This window comes from Anomaloglossus baeobatrachus, chromosome 6 (assembly GCF_048569485.1).
Source record: "Anomaloglossus baeobatrachus isolate aAnoBae1 chromosome 6, aAnoBae1.hap1, whole genome shotgun sequence".
NCBI lineage: Eukaryota > Metazoa > Chordata > Amphibia > Anura > Aromobatidae > Anomaloglossus > Anomaloglossus baeobatrachus.
The window spans coordinates 125,666,620-125,683,337 of record NC_134358.1 but is presented as its reverse complement, the minus strand read 5'-3'; the positions used below and the strand labels follow the sequence as shown (position 1 = coordinate 125,683,337).

The window sequence follows — 16,718 nt, the reverse complement described above, 5'->3', positions numbered from 1 at the left end:
TACCCACTGTAAATTTTATATATACACACACACGAATAATCACTGCTATAAACATTTAAAATCATCAGTAATGGAGCCCTAAACAAACACACGCTTCAGTAGGTCAGGGTCCAGACAGAGCAATTCTCCCTTGTGTGAGGTTGTAGACAAGTAAAAGCAAAGTCAGACAAACAGAAAGGTGATAAATAATGAAAGTGCAATAAGTTGTAAATGCAAAATGTGTCCATAAAAATGTCATGGAGAAATCTAGTGCCCAACAGACCGGAGAATGTGTATAAGGCTGGGGCCACACGGGCACTACTGCGATCCACTTGCATGAGACTCGGCTCGTGCTGGCAGTACAGCAGAGCCGAGTGTCATGCGTGTGTCCTTGCAACTGAGGTCCGTTCGTGCGAGCAGACCTCATCTGCGGGGGGCGGGCCGGCACTCAGGAGGGGAGGGAGGGATTTCTCTCCCTCTCGCCTGTGTAGCCGGCTATAGCCATTCTCGCACTGCACTAGCAGTACACCGGTGTACCGCGAGTGCAGTGCGATTTTTCTCTCGCCCCATTCACTTGAATGGGTGCGAGAGAAAGAGTCTCGCATTGCACCCGCAGCATGCTGCGATTGTTTTCTCAGTCCGATTAGGGCTGAGAAAATAATCGCTCATGTGTGCTGACACACAGGCTAGAATTGGTCCGAGGGGAATGCGATGTTTTATCGTACTCCACTCGCACTGTTTTTCTCGCCGTGTGGCTTAGCCCTAAGGCTCACACTGGAGTGTAATAATCTGGACCCATTCCGGTCCTGAACAGTTGGACCAGTGGAATCCATATGAGTAAGGCTATGTGCGCACTTACCGGATTTTGCCGCGGAGTTTTTGCGGTTTTGCTGCATGTTTCGCTGCAGAAAATGTTCATAACATCTCTGCAGTGAATCACCAGCAAAAACTATGGGCAAAAAAAATCCTGTGCGCACTAGGCGGAATTTGACAGCTGCATGCTTTGCTGCGGGATTCCCGCAGCAAGAACAATTGCATGCATGTCAATTCTTTTCCGCATGTCGCTGCGGGATTTCACTCCATTGACTCCAATGTTAATCATGAAATCCCGCAGGGAATAACGCAGGCAGCAAATTCTGTGCGTTTCACTGCGTTTTGCTGCGTTATTCCCTGCGGTATTTCGCGGTTTACCTCCGGTAATGTGCATCGCTTGTCTGCGGTTTTGCAGGGAAGTGATGTCATTACAGGAAGAGGAAGCCGTGCAGAGTAAACACACACACACACACACACACACACAGACACATAGAACACACATAGAAAGCAAACGGAAATATAGAAAACAAAGCACGTGGGCTCCGCTGCACATTTACCTTCCAGCCGAGGTAAGCACACAGCGGTGGCCCGGTATTCTCAGGCTGGGGAGGGAGAGGGGCAGGCATAATGTCCCCCTCCGGCAGCCGAGAATATCAGCCGCAGCTGCCCCGGCACTGTCGCATCCATTATGCGGCACTACCGGAGTGTCCCCGGCTCTTCCTGCAGCCGTGTAGCAGTGGCAGCAGGGTAATACAAGGGGTTAATGGTGGTGGATCACCGCCATTAACTCCAGGCTTGATCATGGCAGCGTCTATGTGACAGCTGACATGATCAACCCGTAAGTAAAGTGAATAAAGCACAGACACCGAAAAATCCTTTATTTTAAATAAAACAAACAAGCCTCGTTCACCATTTTATTAACCCCTCCCGCACCAAAGCTCCGGCGTAATCCACAGGTCCTGCGCTGCTTCCATCCAGCCGCGACTGTCACAGACACAGCGCTGAATGAATGCAGCAGACAGCAGAGGTAATTACCGGTCATTTCCCACGGCCGGTAATGTGAACTCACTGCCGACCGTGGGAAATGTAGCGATCTGTCCAATATCTATCCCTCTATCTATCCCTCTATCCCTCTGTCTATCTATCTATCCCTCTATCTATTCTTCTGTCTCTTTATCTATCTACTATCTCAGAATTAAATTACTTTTTTTTTTTTTTTTTTCAATGTGCTTTATTGCATTGAATGCAATAAAGCACATCCCAACCCGCACGCGGCAAAACCGCGGCAATACCGCGAACAATACCGCGGTAAAACCGCAGCAAACCGCGGTAAACCGCATGCGGTTTTCGGGTGCGGTTTGCCGCGTTTTTTTACCGCGGGTGCGGTAATCTTTGAGAGCATGCGGAATTTTCTCAAGAAAATTCCATTTCCCAGTGCGCACATAGCCTAAGGCTGCTTTCACACTACATTTTTTAACATGCGGCATGAACGTTTTTTTGCTGTAAAAGCGAATCCTGCTTTTACAAAGAAAAACGCATGCAAACGCAAGTGTTATTTTGCAGGATCCTGTCACTTGAAGTGTATGGGCGGGCATTGGAGTCATGTGATCTGGAGTGAGGGGAACTGAACGTGATAGACTGGGAGCTGGCATCTGACAGCTGTGGAGGCTAGTAACAAAGGTAAACATCGGGTAACTTGCTTGGATACCCGATATTTACCTTGGTTATGAGCGTCTCCACACGTAACCAAGGTAAACATCGGGTAACTAAGCGAAGCGCTTTGCTTGGTTACCCGATATTTACCTTGGTTACGAGTGTCCGCAGCTCTCAGGAGGGGGAGAGAGAGAGGAGAGGGAGGGGGAGAGAGGGAGGGGGAGAGAGAGACTGATCACGCCAGCTTGGTTTCTGGGCATGCTCAGTAGAGCAAGCAGGATCCTGTCTATCAGCATGCCAGCGTTCACATACGTTTGCATGCAGTATAGTCAGGATCCAGCAATTTGCAGTATTTGGACGCAGCTCAAAAACGCTTCAAGTAGCGTTTTTGAAAAAAGTAAAAAAAACTGCAAGTCGCTGGATCCTGACTATAACGCACGCAAACGCAGGTGAACGCATGTTGATGCGAGTCCATTGCAAATGCATTGAAATGAAAACGCATTTGCACTGAATCTGTTTTTGCGTTAAAAAAAGTTCAGGACGCATGTTAAAAAAACGTAGTGTGAATGTTGTCACGTGAGTGTGTGATTTTCTTTTCTCGCCGAGCATCTGTATGACGTGTGCCATCTGTAGACAATGTTTTTTTCTCAGCAGCTATTCTACAATCATTTACAGGACGATTTACAGTGATCCCTGCTACAGAATGGTAACGTATCCATAAAAATCAGACGACACATGGATGGTCCGTGCTCCGTTCGTCTTCTTTCTCGCATCCATTGGCGAGTGTCGTGTCATATCCGCGATCATGCACAATGTACCACGATATGTTCTTCAGTCTGAGCTGAGGAAACACTCGCAGATCTGCTCGGACTCACTGACTAATATTGGTCCGAGGGCTGTGCGATTCTTTCTCACACTGCACTCTTCCATTTTATACACCGGGGTGAGAGGATCCTCGCGTTGCATACATGAATGTGCGTACACTATTCTGGTCTCTAGTCGTTACATACTGGTACTAAACAAAGGTCCAAACTTATACAGTTCACAGCATCCACTAATAGAAGTTTCCTTTAAGGCCACGTTCCCTTGAGCTTTTTACGAGTTTTGGATGTTGCAGCAGTTTTACATCATTTATGTAAATTAGGAGACTTGTGGGGGTTTTATGATTTTTGGTGTGCATTTTTATAGTGTTTTTGTCTCATGTCATAATGACAAAACGTGGAGGAAGGTTGACCTACATGGATCTAGGTCATTTTTCAACCTATGTAACTATGTTATGTCGTGTTTTGAATAAAGCCGCTTTGTTTTTGATACTTCCTGATATTTGGCTTTGAAATAATGTACTGATATACTGTACTTATGTTCGGAGTACATGCGTTTCCACAACGAAAATGCACTAAAAACACAAGTGCAGTTTTTTTCCTGCAAATTTTCAGCATCTAATGAAGATCTATGGGGAAAATCTGCAGATAAAATTCCATGTTACAGAGAAAGAAACTGATAGGTTGTGGCCTGGAAAACGGAAGACGCTAACGCAGAGAAAGTACACAGCGCCAAATACTCATTGTGGGCACACGGCCTAAAATATTACACTCTGCAGTAAGCAGTCACCTTATACCCCATAGAATAGTGATGATCCTGCATATAATAGTAATGATCCTCCATGTAATAGTGATGATACTCCATATAATAGTGAAGATCATCCATATAATAGTGACGATCCTCCATATAATAGTGATGCTTATCCATATACTAGAGAAGATACTACATAATAGTGATGATCACCCATATAATAGTGATAATCATTTAAATAATAAGATCATCCATATAAAAGTGATGATCATCCATATAATAGTGAAGAACCTGCATATAATAGTGAAGATCATCCATAAAATAGAGATCATCCGTATAATAGTGAAGAACATCCATATAATATTCTCCATATAATAGTGATGATCATCCATATAATAGTGATGATCATCCATAAAATAGAGATCATCCGTATAATAGTGAAGAACATCCATATAATAATATTCTCCATATAATAGTGATGCTCATCCATATAATAGTGATATTCATCCTAATAGTGATAAGATCATCCATATAATAGTGAACATCATCCATATAATAGTGAGGATCATCCATATAACAGTAAAGATCATCCATATAACAGTGATCATCCATATAACAGTGATGATCATCCATATAATAGTGATGATCATCCATATAATAGTGGAGATCATCCATATAATAGTGGAGATCATCCATATAATAGTGATGATCATCCATATAACAGTGATCATCCATATAATAGTGATGATCATCCATATAACAGTGATCATCCATATAATAGTGATGATCATCCAAATAACAGTAAAGATCATCCATATAACAGTGATCATCCATATAATAGTGATGATCATCCATATAACAGTGAAGATCATCCATATAACAGTAAAGATCATCCATATAACAGTGATGATCATCCATATAATAGTGAAGATCATCCATATAACAGTAAAGATCATCCATATAACAGTGATGATCATCCATATAACAGTAAAGATCATCCATATAACAGTGATGATCATCCATATAACAGTGATGATCATCCATATAATAGTGAAGATCATCATCCATATAATGATTTACCAAGAAATAGTAACAACAATAACGATGTGTACCACACCGAGGACCCTGGGATGAAGCCCTCCGCCATCAGTCTCGTAGTGACACACAGATCGGTCTCTGCCATGTTTTCTATCCCTGATATATAGGAGCAGTGACATAAAGGAACCTAAATCATATACAGCCATAATCAGGAGCCAGTGCCCGGCAGATGCCCAGCAATCCCCGGCAGGGCTGGCACAGGGCACGTCATGCTAATGCCAAGAGAAAATGTCCCCATATGTCATGTGCCCTGGAGAACTAGAAGTCCCAGCATGCCCGCCCACTGCTCCGCACGGTTCTCACCTATGACCGGCCTGTCATTGACGGGGGCCCTGGCGCTGATAATGGTGGAGCCCCATGTCCTAGTGATGGGCAGCAGCAGAGCCGCCAGCAGCCCCAGCACAGCAGCGGTGCCCATGACGGCAGCGGCGCATCTGAGGAGCCTCTCCTTCCGGATCCCCGGGCACGGCCTCCAGGGGAGGGGAGTGTGACACACGGACACCAGCCCGCGCCCCCGCCCGAGTCACAGCCGAGAAGCCCGCATTGCATCAGCTCCGTCCCGGCCACAAAGGAAGTAGTGGAAGATGAGGCGGCCGCTTCCTCCTGGCGAGGGCCACGCAGATATTCCACCCACCCAGCATGGACCCACCCACCACACCGAGCTCTGCAGCCATGGAGGTGCCACTGTGCACTGCCAGCCGAGGAGTGCCCGGCCTCCAAGAGGTCATGGGGGAGAAGCTGGGAAAAAGATCTCCTCTCACATCCTCAGCCAGGCAGCTACAAGGGGGAAAGCTCCACACAGTCCCACCAGTAAGCCAAGGGTGCCCCCATCACAGTGTGCCAACAGGTGCCCCAATAACACTGTGCCAATAGGTGCCCCAATAACAGTGTACCAACAGGTGCCCCAATAACACTGTGCCAACAGGTGCCCCAATAACAGTGTGCCACCATCAGGTGCCCCAATAACACTGTGCCAACAGGTGCCCCAATAACACTGTGCCATCAGGTGCCCCAATAACACTGTGCCAACAGGTGCCCCAATAACAGTGTGCCACCATCAGGTGCCCCAATAACACTGTGCCAACAGGTGCCCCAATAACAGTGTGCCACCATCAGGTTCCCCAATAACAGTGTGCCACCATCAGGTTCCCCAATTACAGTGTGCCACCATCAGGTGCCCCAATAACAGTGTGCCACCATCAGGTTCCCCAATAACAGTGTGCCACCATCAGGTGCCCCAATAACAGTGTGCCAACAGGTGCCCCAATAACAGCGTGCCACCATCAGGTTCCCCAATAACAGTGTGCCACCATCAGGTTCCCCAATAACAGTGTGCCACCATCAGGTGCCCCAATAACAGTGTGCCACCATCAGGTTCCCCAATAACAGTGTGCCACCATCAGGTGCCCCAATAACAGTGTGCCACCATCAGGTTCCCCAATAACAGTGTGCCACCATCAGGTGCCCCAATAACAGTGTGCCACCATCAGCTTCCCCAATAACAATGTGCCGCCATCAGGTGCCCCAATAACAGTGTGCCACCATCAGGTGCCCCAATAACAGTGTGCCACCATCAGCTTCCCCAATAACAGTGTGCCACCATCAGGTGCCCCAATAACAGTGTGCCACCATCAGGTTCCCCAATAACAGTGTGCCACCATCAGGTGCCCCAATAACACTGTGCCAACAGGTGCCCCCATCACAGTGTGCCAACAGGTGCCCCAATAACACTGTGCCAACAGGTGCCCCAATAACACTGTTCCATCAGGTGCCCCAATAACACTGTGCCAACAGGTGCCCCAATAACAGTGTGCCACCATCAGGTGCCCCAATAACAGTGTGCCACCATCAGGTTCCCCAATAACAGTGTGCCACCATCAGGTTCCCCAATAACAGTGTGCCACCATCAGGTGCCCCAATAACAGTGTGCCACCATCAGGTGCCCCAATAACAGTGTGCCACCATCAGGTGCCCCAATAACAGTGTGCCACCATCAGGTTCCCCAATAACAGTGTGCCAACAGGTGCCCCAATAACAGTGTGCCACCATCAGGTGCCCCAATAACACTGTGCCAACAGGTGCCCCAATAACAGTGTGCCACCATCAGCTTCCCCAATAACAGTGTGCCACCATCAGGTGCCCCAATAACAGTGTGTCACCATCAGCTTCCCCAATAACAGTGTGCCACCATCAGGTGCCCCAATAACAGTGTGCCACCATCAGGTGCCCCAATAACAGTGTGCCACCAACAGGAGCCCCAATAACAGTGTGCCACCACCAGCTTCCCCAATAACAGTGTGCCACCATCAGGTGCCCCAATAACAGTGTGCCACCAACAGGAGCCCCAATAACAGTGTGCCACCATCAGGTTCCCCAATTACAGTGTGCCACCATCAGGTTCCCCAATAACAGTGTGCCACCATCAGGTGCCCCAATAACAGTGTGCCACCATCAGGTTCCCCAATAACAGTGTGCCACCATCAGGTGCCCCAATAACAGTGTGCCAACAGGTGCCCCAATAACAGCGTGCCACCATCAGGTTCCCCAATAACAGTGTGCCACCATCAGGTTCCCCAATAACAGTGTGCCACCATCAGGTGCCCCAATAACAGTGTGCCACCATCAGGTTCCCCAATAACAGTGTGCCACCATCAGGTGCCCCAATAACAGTGTGCCACCATCAGGTTCCCCAATAACAGTGTGCCACCATCAGGTTCCCCAATAACAGTGTGCCACCATCAGGTGCCCCAATAACAGTGTGCCACCATCAGGTGCCCCAATAATAGTGTGCCAACAGGAGCCCCAATAACAGTGTGCCACCATCAGGTGCCCCAATAACAGTGTGCCACCATCAGGTTCCCCAATAACAGTGTGCCACCATCAGGTTCCCCAATAACAGTGTGCCACCATCAGGTGCCACAATAACAGTGTGCCACCATCAGGTTCCCCAATAACAGTGTGCCACCATCAGGTTCCCCAATAACAGTGTGCCACCATCAGGTGCCCCAATAACAGTGTGCCACCATCAGGTTCCCCAATAACAGTGTGCCACCATCAGGTGCCCCAATAACAGTGTGCTACCATCAGGTGCCCCAATAATAGTGTGCCAACAGGAGCCCCAATAACAGTGTGCCACCTTTAGGTTCCCAAATAACACGCGGATCCACTCGTGCTTGTGATCCACTCGTGCCTGTTCATATCAGCTGACATGTGCGCGGATTGCTGGCAGCTTCCCGTAGCAGCCGCCGGTGATTACACTATGACCACGTAGGATGTATCAGTATGGCCCGCGGTCGTTAAGGGGTGTTAATTAACTAGATGCAATTCAGAAAAAAATAAAAAACGGGACATATGACACATTGGTCGCTGCTGTTGCCTTATGCTGGAAATATACAACCAGGCTTACAAAGTTGCCTGCATTTTTCTGAGTAGATGATGATTTAGTCAGCCATCATGTGCTTATAAGAGCTGCAAATGGAAAAGAGGTCCAGAAGTCACTGTTAACATGTTAAATTCCGCTGTCAATCTCTGACAGCGGCATTTAAAACATATTGGCAGGATTTCATGGGTCCATTGACTTGATTGCGGGGCGCCAATGGATTACCATGACAACTGGTGGTCTGCTGAAGACCCCTATGCTTGTCATTACAATCCTCCTGTGAAAGCCAACTTTTAGCTAACATTCATAGAAGGCCATGATTTTCGCTATATATAGCAGTGCATAATACATATAACACAAGTGATCAGATGACCGCAGCTTAAAATCCTTTAAGGCCTCTTTCACACGTCCGTTAAAATCATGCACGTTTTTCACGGACGTGTCAAAGGTGCATATTGCCCTCCGTGAGCCGTGTTTATGGCACACGTGTGTTCTCCGTGTGTTATCCGTGATAACACACGGAGAACGGGAACTTTCTGGTCACCTGTCCCTGGTGTTGCTGTCCATGGGGCTGATCTTTGGTCTCCGGTCCTGCCGACTCCCCGCTGCTGCTGCTTCCGGTCCGCAGTGAAGTGAATATGCAATGAGCATAATGAGCGTCAGTCGGAAGCAAGTGACAGCAGCGGCAGAGACAGGAGCGCTGGAGAAGGTAAGTCAAGTTTTGTTATTTTTTTCTCAGACACGTGTGTTTTCTTCTGTGCATGTCACACAGAACACCTCCGTGTGGTCCGTTTGCGTTCCGTGTGACACCCGTGATGCCGGAGAAAAACGGACATGTCTACATGTGGAACACACGAGCACACGTATGCTCCACACAGACACACGGTCCATGGCAGAACACGCACGTGAGCGCAGACCCATTGATTTTAATGGGTCTACGTGTGCCCGTGTCTCCGGTACGTGAGGAAGCGGACCAAACACGTACCAGAGACACGGACGTGTGAAAGAGGCCTAAGGTAAAGTTGGGGAGTCTTTTTTCTGCCATTTGGAAATTTCTACCAACCTTCAGGTGCTACACAACTTGAAAATTACTCTAATATATTTGGTCAACCAATTATTTCACCCCTACTGTGATGACTGGTTGTGACGCTTGGTGATGTTTATCATGTTGCTTCTCACATCTGTTTTTCCAAGTTTGTTTTGGTCTCGAGTGCTTGGCGGCACATATACATCATAGGAGGAGCTCGGGCTTATGCATCACATGAGAGACTGGGGAATCTATATATTGCTAAAGCAGCTGGGGGCATAGACATCACAGGAGAGGCTGGGGCATATACATCACCGGAGACATGGGGGCTACAGTAAATACATCACAGGAGAGCCTGGAACATAGACATCACAGATTTGACTGGGGGCATATACATAACAGGAGATGCTGGGGGCATATATATCACAGGAGGGGCTGGGAGCATATGCAGCACAGGAGGAGCACAAACATCACAGGAGACGCTGGGGCATATACTGTACATCAAGGGGACACTAGGGGCATATACAGTTAAGTCCAGAAATATTTGGACAGTGACACAATTTTCGCGAGTTGGGCTCTGCATGCCACCACATTGGATTTGAAATGAAACCTCTACAACAGAATTGAAGTGCAGATTGTAACGTTTAATTTGAAGGTTTGAACAAAAATATCTGATAGAAATTGTAGGAATTGTACACATTTCTTTACAAACACTCCACATTTTAGGAGGTCAAAAGTAATTGGACAAATAAACCAAACCCAAACAAAATATTTTTATTTTCAATATTTTGTTGCGAATTCTTTGGAGGCAATCATTGCCTTAAGTCTGGAACCCATGGACATCACCAAACGCTGGGTTTCCTCCTTCTTAATGCTTTGCCAGGCCTTTACAGCTGCAGCCTTCAGGTCTTGCTTGTTTGTGGGTCTTTCCGTCTTAAGTCTGGATTTGAGCAAGTGAAATGCATGCTCAATTGGGTTAAGATCTGGTGATTGACTTGGCCATTGCAGAATGTTCCACTTTTTTGCACTCATGAACTCCTGGGTAGCTTTGGCTGTATGCTTGGGGTCATTGTCCATCTGTACTATGAAGCGCCGTCCGATCAACTTTGCGGCATTTGGCTGAATCTGGGCTGAAAGTATATCTCGGTACACTTCAGAATTCATCCGGCTACTCTTGTCTGCTGTTATGTCATCAATAAACACAAGTGACCCAGTGCCATTGAAATCCATGCATGCCCATGCCATCACGTTGCCTCCACCATGTTTTACAGAGGATGTGGTGTGCCTTGGATCATGTGCCGTTCCCTTTCTTCTCCAAACTTTTTTCTTCCCATCATTCTGGTACAGGTTGATCTTTGTCTCATCTGTCCATAGAATACTTTTCCAGAACTGAGCTGGCTTCATGAGGTGTTTTTCAGCAAATTTAACTCTGGCCTGTCTATTTTTGGAATTGATGAATGGTTTGCATCTAGATGTGAACCCTTTGTATTTACTTTCATGGAGTCTTCTCTTTACTGTTGACTTAGAAGCAGATACACCTACTTCACTGAGAGTGTTCTGGACTTCAGTTGATGTTGTGAACGGGTTCTTCTTCACCAAAGAAAGTATGCGGCGATCATCCACCACTGTTGTCATCCGTGGACGCCCAGGCATTTTTGAGTTCCCAAGCTCACCAGTAAATTCCTTTTTTCTCAGAATGTACCCGACTGTTTATTTTGCTACTCCAAGCATGTCTGCTATCTCTCTGATGGATTTTTTCTTTTTTTTCAGCCTCAGGATGTTCTGCTTCACCTCAATTCAGAGTTCCTTAGACCGCATGTTGTCTGGTCACAGCAACAGCTTCCAAATGCAAAACCACACACCTGTAATCAACCCCAGACCTTTTAACTACTTCATTGATTACAGGTTAACGAGGGAGACGCCTTCAGAGTTAATTGCAGCCCTTAGAGTCCCTTGTCCAATTACTTTTGGTCCCTTGAAAAAGAGGAGGCTATGCATTACAGAGCTATGATTCCTAAACCCTTTCTCCGATTTGGATGTGAAAACTCTCATATTGCAGCTGGGAGTGTGCACTTTCACCCATATTATATATATAATTGTATTTCTGAACATGTTTTTGTAAACAGCTAAAATAACAAAACTTGTGTCACTGTCCAAATATTTCTGGCCCTGACTGTACATCATATTGGAGACCCTTGTGGCATATACATCACATTGGAGAAGCTGTGGCATATACATCACAGGAGATACTGAAGCATATACATAATAGGAGAGTGGGGCATATACATCACAGGAGACACTGGGGTATATACATCACAGTAGATGCTGGGGCATATACATCACAGGAGGTGATGGGGAATATACATCACACGAGGGACTGGGTAATATACATCACAGGAGGGACTGGAGCATATACATCACAATGATGCTGGGGCATAGACATCACAGGTGACACTGGGGTATGTACATCACAGGAGATGCTGGGACATATACATCACAGGAGACGCTTAAGCATATACATCACAGGAGACGCTGAGGCATATACATCACAGGTGACACTGGGGCATGTACATCACAGAAGACGCTGGTTCATATACATCATAAAACGGGCTGCGGCATATACATTACAGATGGGGCTGGGACATACACATCACAGGAGGGGCTAAGGCATGTACATCACAGGAGGGGCTGGGGAATATACATAACAGGAAGGGTTAGAGCCTATACATCACAGGAAATGCTGAGGCATATACATCACTGGAGACGCTGAAGCATAAACATTACAGGAGAGGCTGAGGCATATACTTCACAGGAGAGGCTGAGGCATATACATCACAGGAGACACCAGGCCATATAAATTATACTTTTGAATGGTAGTGTACATCACAGGTGAGGCTGGGGCATATAAATCACAAGAGACGCTAAGGGCATATACATAACAGGAGGAGCTGGGGCATGTACATCACAGGAGACATTGGGGCACAGACATCATTGTGAGGCGTAGACATCACTGAGGGGCACAGACATCACTGGAGGGTATACACATCACAGAGGCATAAACATGGCTATGCGACACATACTGCACTTGTGTGCACAGACAGCACTTAGGGAGCAGGGACATCATTAGGGGGCATGGACATCACTAAGGGGGCACAAACATCATTAGGGGGCACGGACATTACTTGGGGGGCACAGACATCACTGGGGGAGCACAGACATCACTAGGGACATGGACTGCACTGGGCACGGACAACGCTGGGGAGCACGGGCAGCACTGGGGAGCACTGAGAGCACTGAGGGGCATGGAGAGGGCTTTGGGGGCACACAGCGCTGTGGGGGCATACAGAACTGGGGGGTACTTAGCACTGGAGGGTGGCACACAGCACACTGACAAGGACAGTCCACAGCTGACACCTAAACCATAAGTGTCCCTGAACTGTCCACAATAGTGTCTCCCATTTATGGACAGTCGTGAGACACTTATGGTTTAGGTGTCAGCTGTGGACTGTCCTTGTTAGGGCGGGAGTCTTTTTGGGAATGCCAGGGCCAGTGTAATACAGGGCCCAATAGGGCATCGAGATCTCTCCATGACAGACCATCTGACTGCTGGATTAATTATATTCCCACTGTGATTACTGTAAAGTTTGGTATCGTTATATACAAGCTCGGTTCCATTAGAGGTTGTTGTTGTAAGCACTGACTTCCACCATTGTGGTTGGTACTTTCTACACATTTGGAAAAGAGCTATTGTCCGACTTCTTATGATCTATGATCTCAGCTTTAATAGGCTATAGATAAATGTGTTGCTTGTCTTTTTATAGAGTGGCATATTTTAATCTTAACATTAAAGGTTAAGTTTTATTGGAAAGTTCACCTTTTGCTTTTGATATAATACTGCCAAACATGTGGACGTTAACTTTGGTTTAGGCCTCCTTCACACGTCCGTGTCTCCGGTAGGTGTTTGGTCCGTTTCCTCACGTACCGGAGACATGGGCACACGTAGACCCATTAAAATCAATGGGTCTGCGTTCACCTGCGTATTCTGCCATGGACCGTGTGTACATGTGGAGCATACGTGTGCCTGTGTGCTCCACACGTAGACATGTCTGTTTTTCTCTGGCATCACGGGTGTCACATGGAACGCAAACGGGTCACACGAAACGAAAACGGACCACACGGATGTGTTCCATGTGACACGCACCAGAGAAAACACATGTGTCTAAAAAAAACTTTACTCACCTTCTCCAACCCTGCTGTCTCTGCCGTTGCTGTTACTTGCTTCCGACCGCCGCTCATTATGCTCATTGCATATCCACTTCACTGCGGCCGGAAGCACTAGCAGCGGGGAGTCGGCAGGACTGGAGACCGAAGATCAACACCACGGACAGCGAAGCCAGGGACAGGTGAGCAGAAAGTTCCCGTTCTCCGTGTGTTATCACGGATAACACACGGAGAACACACGTGTGCCATAAATACGGCTCAGGCCTAAAACACACTTCCGCAAAAAAACGTCCGTATGACACTGTCCGTTTTTCGGGTCCGTGTTCCGTATTTTTGGGGCGTTTCTCCGGTACGTATTGACATAAAATACGTACGTGTGCAGTCCATGTGCCGTCCGTTTTTTCAGATACGTATTTTCACACAAATAACCTTGTTAGCCCATCAAAATGTGCTCCTGGTGTGTTAAATTGGTCAATTAACTACCCAATTTGTTAAATTTGCTGAAAAAACCTTAAAAAACATGGCTTCTGAGCTCATTCTCACATTAGACACACTCCAAAATGTCTCTCTCCAATGAAGCAACCATGTATTTGCTCTGGTTGATATCTAGGAGATTTGGGGTTAGGCGACATATTATTGAAGAAGAGCCACCACTGGAGAAAAGGATGTGGATTCACCCCCTTGTGAAGCTCAGGAAAACACATGGGCAATTTAATATTTTATTTGGCGAAATGCGGAAATTTCCACCAAAATTCCAAGCCTACTGCCATTTCACCATGAATTCATTTGACAACATCCTTGGCCTTGTGTACCATCGTTTGAAGCATCAGGACACCTCTATGCGCCTCAGCATCTCCCCTGAGGAACGACTGTTGGTGACTTTACGGTAGGTTTTGTCATGTATACTCATGCTTTATCTGTTATATTGAAATACATGTTAAGTCGCTAAGGCATCATTAGTTGAAATTATGCAATTTAAAATTATGGTCTTTGTAGAAAACTTATATTGATCACTTAACCACAGTGCAATTTCAAAATAAGATCTGAGAAGTCACATCTACCATTCTATCTCTACAAAAATTAAAGAAACAAGAGGCTTAACTCAAACAAGCTTGTTTATAAAACACAAAATTAAATATTTTTCCAATATGGAAAGTAAAGATCACATATGTTTTCCCAACCAAAGAAATTATAAAAAAACATACACAGTATCTCGCCAGTCATTGGATGATACAAATATTTGGTGTGAAATACAAATTACATGAATAGTCAAAGTAATGTCATGTTTTTATTCTATTTCAGCTACCTAGCAACTGGGCAATCCATCAGCAGTCTACATTTCGAATTCTTATTGGGAAGGTCCACAATTGGCAAGATTATCCTGCATACCTGCACTGTGCTATGGGAGACCCTTAGGCATCATGTCATGCAGCTGCCTTCAACACAGGAATGGATGCACATTTCAGATGAATTTTTGGAGAAAACAGCTTTCCCAAATTGTATTGGTGCCATTGACGGAAAACAGATTAGAGTGAAGAAACCACCAAACTCTGCATCAAGATATTTTAATTATCATAAGTTTTTTTTCTGTAGTTATTTTGGCCATGGTAGATACAAACTACTGCTTTTTATTTGCTGATATTGGGGCCTATGGCAGTGCCTCAGATGCATGCATTTTCAGAAGTTCACGTTTAGCAAGACGATTAATGTCTGATAGTTTAAGTTTGCCTGCACCAAGACCATTGCCTGGTACTAATGGCCCTATTGTCCCTTTTGTAATGGTTGCAGATCATGGGTTTGCATTGTCTAGGCATTTGATGCGTCCATATCCCAGAAGGGGGCTGGACAGATCAAAAGCCCTATTTAATAGCAAATTGGCCAGAGCATGTTGCTATGTTGAACGTGCCTTTGGCATTTTGGCCTCAAGATGGCGCATTTATCAAACCACCATCCAACTCCAACCAACCACCGTCAAGGCTGTCATTAAAGCTACAGTAGTGTTACATAATTACTGTAGATTACATGAAAGCAATGACGAAGACATTGAGGAGTTGCCTGCTTTAAATGCACCATTTGTAGAGAATGGTAGTGTTAGAACCACTGTGTCCACTTCTGGTCTACAAGTGAGGAATCAGTTTAAAGATTATTTTAGTTTAAATCGCCATAGTCATGTATAATTTTGACATTGTTATAGTTTTTTATCACTTGGTTACATAAGCACAAACACATATGTATTACAAAAGAGAAAATGACCATACATAGGTATAATTTGTGGGTTTTTTGTTGGTTGGTTGTGTTTGTGGTCCCCATAAGCTATTGTGATATAACTATATTGTTATAACATCAGGAATTGTTGTTATTCTAAAAACATTACTACTGAATGTACATGACTAATAAAATTATGGCAAATTTGATTTGAAAAAGTTAGTCCAGAACTATTATTTTACCTATGTATGTATGTTATCTTTTGCAATACACCCTGTATTTTTGGGTTTTTTTAAATACAATTTTGTCAGGGCCATTAGCCCATACAAAACACCATACTTTATTATGCAATAATGTCACGCAAACATAATTTGTTTGACACTATTAGAATACAAGTATGGGACCAGACCATATGCAGATACTGCATAGTGGCTGGATTTTTAATAATAAAGGTGTCTGAATGTTAGTGTAGTAGTTTATGTGCGTGCATTTTTTCCCTAAACCCAGTTTATTCTAATGGATGGTCCAAACAACATGTCCAGAGCAAGGCATCATTCTAACAGGCAGGTATTGTTTTTGAAGTGATAGAGTAATTTCTATTGAATTTTTGTAAAGGAAAACAAAAATATGACCACATGCATATAGAGTACGTAATGTGTTACATTTTGATATGTTTCCCCACCAGCAATACTCTAGAAAACATACCAAATTGTAAAATAATACATACAATATCACATTATGATTCAACTAAATCCTCTAGGCTAGTGATGT

At 45.4% G+C, this 16,718-nt stretch overlaps 1 protein-coding gene and 1 long non-coding RNA gene across 2 annotated transcripts in view; one reads left to right on the top strand and one right to left on the bottom strand.

The window, feature by feature from the left end:
• GGH (gamma-glutamyl hydrolase) overlaps positions 1 to 5,679 on the bottom strand; it is a 45,188-nt gene extending 39,509 nt beyond the window's left edge. Inside the window, 2 exon segments of the mRNA XM_075353240.1 lie at positions 5,419 to 5,637; positions 5,640 to 5,679. Of these exon segments, the coding sequence (XP_075209355.1) occupies positions 5,419 to 5,637; positions 5,640 to 5,664 (244 nt within the window). The 5' untranslated portion in view covers positions 5,665 to 5,679.
• LOC142317176 (uncharacterized) lies at positions 5,476 to 16,048 on the top strand. Its single transcript, XR_012754675.1, has 3 exons — positions 5,476 to 5,925; positions 14,353 to 14,628; positions 15,045 to 16,048. It is a non-coding gene; the product is annotated as an uncharacterized LOC142317176 (long non-coding RNA).
• The last annotated feature ends 670 nt before the right edge of the window (positions 16,049 to 16,718 follow it).